This window comes from Bubalus kerabau, chromosome 17, assembly GCF_029407905.1.
Source record: "Bubalus kerabau isolate K-KA32 ecotype Philippines breed swamp buffalo chromosome 17, PCC_UOA_SB_1v2, whole genome shotgun sequence".
NCBI classification, from domain to species: Eukaryota; Metazoa; Chordata; class Mammalia; order Artiodactyla; family Bovidae; genus Bubalus; species Bubalus kerabau.
The window spans coordinates 55,412,758-55,418,729 of record NC_073640.1 but is presented as its reverse complement, the minus strand read 5'-3'; the positions used below and the strand labels follow the sequence as shown (position 1 = coordinate 55,418,729).

The window sequence follows — 5,972 nt, the reverse complement described above, 5'->3', positions numbered from 1 at the left end:
CCCCTACAGGTGGCACGTATCAGGGTAAAGGAAAAGAAGTTGGAGGCCACGTGTGCCCAGCTCAGACTAGAACGCAGTGCTGGGGGAGTGGGGTAGACAGACCCCAAAACACAAGTCCCCCAAAATGAAGGGTTTCAAGGCCCCAGCCCCTCCTCCCTCAGACCCAGGAGTCCAGGCCCCAGCCCCTCCTCCTTCAGACCCAGGAGTCCAGGCCCCCAGTCCCTCCTCCCCCAGACCCAGTGTCCAGGCCCCCATCATGATTATCTAGGAGGAGACTAGCCCAAGCGGGGGAGGGCGGGGGTGGAGGAATGCCAGCCTGCCTGGGTAGCCAGGATACCTGGGGCTTGGCTTGAAGAACCAGCCAGGCAGAAGTCAGAGCAGGAGGAGCTGTCTTCCGTGTCTCCACTCAGGTCCACAACATGGCAGTGGGAGTCGCCAGAGTCATCCTGCTGGGCCTCTTTGGGCCTGTCCTCTGCCTGACCGATGTCCAGACTTCTGAGTCCAGTGGTAAGAAGGGCAGTTGGGTGGGCAGAAGCAGGACTCTTCTAGGTCCGAGGGAGCCGAGAGAGTGGGGGCCAGATTCCAGGGACTCAGGGAATAGTGAACTGGAGGCCCTGACTCCTGGTCTGAGGGAGGAGGGGCTGGGGACCTGGACCCTTGGGTCTGAGGGAGCAGGGGCTGGGGGCCTGGACCCCTGGGTCTGGGGGAGGAGGGGCTGGGGGCCTGGACCCCTGGGTCTGGGGGAGGAGGGGCTGGGGGCCTGGACCCCTGGGTCTGGGGGAGGAGGGGCTGGGGGCCTGGACTCCTGGGTCTTGGTCAGAGAGACTGTGTCCTCTCCCTTCTCTTCCCCTCCTCTGGTCTTCCCACATCACTCACTTGCTCTACTATCTCTGGTTCACTACTCCAGCCTTTCTCATCCTCTTTGCCCATGTCCCCATTCATTCAAAGGTACTTCTGGGGAGGCATGGGGGCTCTTTTTAGAACTGGCAGGAAACCTTGACTCAGGCAACCTCTTCCCCTACAGGGACACAGTCATATCAGGATTGAAGTGGCTACAAATGTGAGATATTTGAGAGATGGGAAGGGGGTTATGCCTGCACACAACTTGGTGTGTGTGCGTGTGCTCACCCACAGAAAGCAGAGAGTACTATTTCTGTGCATGTCCATGAGTCAGCGTGTGCTGTGGGTCTCTGTGCTTGTGTGTGTGTGTATCTATAGCAGGTTTTAGTGTCTGGGTATTTGAACAAATATTTTCATGGGTCTGTTCATCTTTGATCCTCACTTTTCTTTGTAAAAGAGATGTGAGTATAATTTTGCATCTCTGCTTCTCTTTGTGCACATCTATGACAGGTAGGCCTGTATTTCTCCCTGTGTATGTGTGTTTGGGTATTATGATGTGTGTCTGTCTCTCTGTGTGTCTCTTGTGTGTCTCTATGAATCTTGTATCCGACTATGATTTTAAGTTTCCTGATTTTGTAGGTCTCTTTTTTTGCGTGTCTCTATCTTCGCCTAATTGTAGGCTCTGATTTTCTTTGTGATTCTTGGGTCTGTATTTGTCTCTCTCTGGGTATGAGTTCCTGTGTTCCTGGGTCTGTGTGTTGTGACTGTTTCTGTATCCACACATATTTCTGTCTGAGAGTCTGAATTTTGTACGTATGAGATACCTTGGTTTAGAGAGTTTCTATTGGAGGGTCTGGGTGGTACTTGTGTGTGAATGTAGAACTCTACATGAACACATACAGGGTACTCTGTGTACATTTCTGAGATTGGCATGAGCCTGTGTCAATTTTGTTATTTTGTGTTTACAGCAGTGTTTCCGTGTTCTGTCCAGGTACTGCAGGGACTGGCTGTGCATGTGTATTTGTGTGCATCCCGGTGCTTGTACTAGAGTGCTTGTTTTCCATCAGCAGCCTTTTAGTGCTACTGGATATTGTGCGTTTTGTTGGGAGAGGGGAAGGCCGAGCAGGAGTGAATTGCTTCCTCCTTTATCAAAATCTTAGAGGGCTTCCTGGAAGAGGGTGGAAATTTGGAACAGCCTGGGGGAAAAACTGGACTGGCAGGTGCAGAGGCCAATACCCTTGCCAAGAGTCAGGCATAGTCATGAGCAGCCACACCAGCAGACCCTGCTTCTCTCAGGGCAACAAGGCCTGTCACCTCTCAGAGCAGAAGGGCCTGGCTGTCATCTTTAGGACGGAGCCCCAAGTGCCTGGCCCAGGCTCATCGCGGGCCTGTGCTCTCACCGTACCCCTGCTCTCCCCAGGCTCCCAGGCCCAGCAATGCTACAGCTTCCAACACATCTACTTCGGGCCCTTTGACCTCAGTAATGTGAACTTCAGCAATGTCTTCTGTCCGCAGGGATGCTCTGAGGCTGTCTTGTCCCTGAACACTGGTGAGGGGCAGGAAACGCAGGATAAGAAAGGGAAGGGGGACAGGGCACGGGGACGGGGGTGAAACATCAGCCAGGTGGGGTGGGAAAAGGGGGATGCAGTAGGAGACAAAGGATGGGGAGGAACTGGGTAGAAAAGGAGAGGAAAGACGGCGATAGAGGTGGGGAGGTGGAGGGAGGAGGAAGCGGGAGAGAAAGAAGGAGTGGGAGGTGGGAGGAGGGAGGAGTGGTGGAGTGAAGGGGTGGGAGGTGGGAGGAGGAGACAGTGCGGAGCCAGGAAGGGGCGACAGAGAGCAGACCGGAGAGAGAGAAAAGGAGGAGAAAAGGGCTGGTGTGTGGGGCGGGGGGCGGGGGGGCGCGGCGGGGGAGGGATGTAGGGAGAGCGGAGTTTGAGAGGGAAGCGAGGGAGGAAAAGAAGGGCAGGGCAGCAGGGAGAAGAGAAGCCAGGCTGAGAGGAGAGTGGAGGAGGAGAGGAGACCGGAGGAAGAGACTTGAGACTACAGGGAGAGGAATGGGTGTGGGAGAGGAGGGCGGGTTGGAGAAGCAGCGCCCCAGACTCCATCCCCTCGCCCCCAGGGTACCGCTCCTCAGTGACCTTGGTACAGAAGGGCTGCTGGAGTGGCCCGCTCACGGGCCAGATGCTGTCGGACGACAAGTCGCTGCCGCCTGACTACTCGGTCGTGCGCCGCTGTGCCACCGACTTGTGCAACGCGAACCTCCAGACCCACGACTCCCTCCCCAATCTGAGCCCGGGTAGGCGAGAGGGCGGGGCTGGGCGTGGGGCGGGACGGCCCTCCGCGGCGCGCGGGGGCGTGGCCTCCGCTGGGCTCCGCCTTCCGGCGCGCTGGCATTCCAGCGTTCCAGTCGAGCAAGGTGGGCGGCCTGGCGCAGTGCGCGCGCCCCACGCCCGGACGGCGGACGGTGACCTGAGTGTGCCTCCACGCTCTCTTGGCAGCGCCCAACCCGCCGACGCTCAGCGGCACCGAATGCTACGCCTGCGTGGGGATCAACCCAGAAGACTGCACCCCGGAGAAGTCCCGGCGGGTCAAGTGTCACCAGGACCAGAGCGTCTGCTTCCAGGGCAATGGACGAATGACTCTTGGTGAGGGGCTGGGAGGGCCTGGGCAAGGGGCGTGGAGGCAGGGCAGGACTGACTGAGACATGGCCCTGGTCTAGGGGAGGAGGCATGGCCCTGGTCTGGGGGAGGAGGCATGGCCCTGGTCTGGGGGAGGAGGCATGGCCCTGGTCTGAGGGAGGAGGCATGGCCCTGGTCTGGGGGAGGAGGCATGGCCCTAGTCTAAAGAAGGAGGCATGGCCCTAGTCTAAAGAAGGAGGCATGGCCCTAGTCTAAAAAAGGAGGCATGGCCCTGGTCTGAGGGAGGAGGCATGGCCCTGGTCTGGGGGAGGAGGCATGGCCCTAGTCTAAAGAAGGAGGCATGGCCCTAGTCTAAAAAAGGAGGCATGGCCCTGGTCTGGGGGAAGAGGCATGGCCCTGGTCTGGGGGAGGAGGCATGGCCCTGGCCTGGGGGAGGAAGCATGGCCCTGGTGTAAAGAAGGAGGCATGGCCCTGGTCTGGGGGAAGAGGCATGGCCCTGGTCTGAGGGAGGAGGCATGGCCCTGGTCTGGGAGAGGACGCATAGCCCTGGTCTGAGGGAGGAGGCATGGCCCTGGTCTAAGGAGGGGACTGGAAGGAAGTCCGAGGGCCCAGTCATGGCCTTGGCCTCTGAGGTGGAGGTTCAGGTATGGCTGCCTCCCTCAGTCCTGAACCCTCCTCACCACCCCTTTCCCAGGCAATTTCTCAGCCCCTGTGTACGTCCGAACCTGCCAACGGCCCTCCTGCACCATCAAAGGCACCACCAGCCCCTGGACAAACATCGACTTGCAGGGCTCCTGCTGTGAGGGGGACCTCTGCAACAGGGACTCCCTGACCCAGTCTTTCACCAGCGCCTCGGACACTGCTGCTCCCTGGGTGCCCCATGTCACGGGCCTGCTCCTCATGGTCTCCCTGCTGGGTGGTGCTCTGGGAGGACCCCTCGGGCTCACCTCATAGTCAGTCCCTCCAGCCTCTTCCTGAGTGGAATGCTGCGGGCAGGGCACACACATCCCCTTCTGATTGCTTCACTCCCTGGAATGTGGAAAATCAGAGTTACACACCTGTCTCTCTCTCTCTCCCTCCCTCCCTCCTGCTTTCCTACTGATGCCTAGCCCTTACCTGGTCAGCAGGCCTGGAAGAAACTGGGCAAGGTCCCCAGAACCCCAGGGTGGGGAGAAATGGCCACATCCCACATAAAGAGCAAATCTGATCCTGTGCTGAGCACCAAACAGGCCCAGCCTCCCCACAGTCCATTTCCTGTTGTGGGTTTCCTGGTCTGAGGCTCTCCCAGAACCTAACCAGCTCCAGCAGGGAGCTACAAGGATGTCTTTATTAGTACCATCATGGGAGACTTGAAAGGCAGTATAACCAGCATATCCTAGACATTAGGAGCCCAGACCCTGAAGCCAGGCTGCATGGGTTCAAGTCCCACCTCTACCATTTAGCCTGTGGGTGACCTTGGTGGTTACTTAACCTCGCTGAGACTATGTTTCCTCACCTGTTGGGCAGAGGTGAAAATAAAGCCTACGATAATGACAAGACCTACTTCACCGTGGTTATGGGCAGAATTTAACAAGATGAACATGGAGTACCAAGGACAAAACTGCCACCCATTGTCATGGTCCTCACGTCACAGATGAGCAGATGTGATGCTTCCAAAGGCACTTGATTGACCTCGCGTATCTCATGAGTGGGGAGCATGACTCCAAGCCCTGTGAACCCCTAGGCAACTCTGCCTCACAAACATATGAATGTTGATTGACTTGATAGAAAAATACTTGAGACCTCGCAATCCCACTCCTGGGCATATACCCTGAGGAAACCATAACTGAAAAAGATCTGTACCCCGGTGTTCACTGCAGCGCTATTTACAGTAGCCAAGATGTGGAAGCAACCTAAGTGTTCTTTACAGATGAATGGATAAAGAAGATGTGGCACATCTTTATCACTCATTCATAAAATGGAACAAAATTGGGTCATTTGTAGTGACGTGGATTTGGGCTTCCCAGGTGGAGCCAATGGTAAAGAACCATCCTGCCAATTCAGGAGACTTAAGACACACAGGTTCAACCCCTGCATAGGGAAGATCCCCTGGAGGAGGGCTTGGCAACCCACTCTGGTATTCTTGCCTGGGGAATCCCATGGACGGAGGAGCCTGGCAGGCTATGGCCCTTAGGGTCTCAAAGAGTCAGACACAACTGAAGCGACTTAGCACGAATGAAGAGTCTTAGCACGACTCTAGGTAACCTAGAGTCTGTCATTCAGAGTGAAGTAAATCAGGAAGAGAAAAAGAATCATATATTAACACATATATATGGAATCTAGAAAAATGGTACTGATGAACCTGTTTGCAGGGCAGGAATAGAGACAAAGATGTAGAGAATGGGCTTGTAGACACAGGGCAGGGAAGGGGAGGGTGGGACGAATTGAGAGAGTAGCATTAAGTAGTGTCCATGTGTAAAACATATAGCTACTGGGAAGCTACTGTATAGC

General features: G+C 56.1%; 1 protein-coding gene across 1 annotated transcript; it reads left to right on the top strand.

The window, feature by feature from the left end:
• Window positions 1-419: 419 nt before the first annotated feature.
• On the top strand, window positions 420-5,734 carry LYPD5 (LY6/PLAUR domain containing 5). The gene is made up of 5 exons (XM_055551560.1): window positions 420-507; window positions 2,261-2,389; window positions 2,963-3,139; window positions 3,342-3,488; window positions 4,177-5,734. Exons 1-5 carry the CDS (start codon window positions 420-422, stop codon window positions 4,434-4,436), a joined length of 801 nt encoding a protein of 266 aa, XP_055407535.1. The 3' UTR covers window positions 4,437-5,734.
• Window positions 5,735-5,972: the final 238 nt, after the last annotated feature.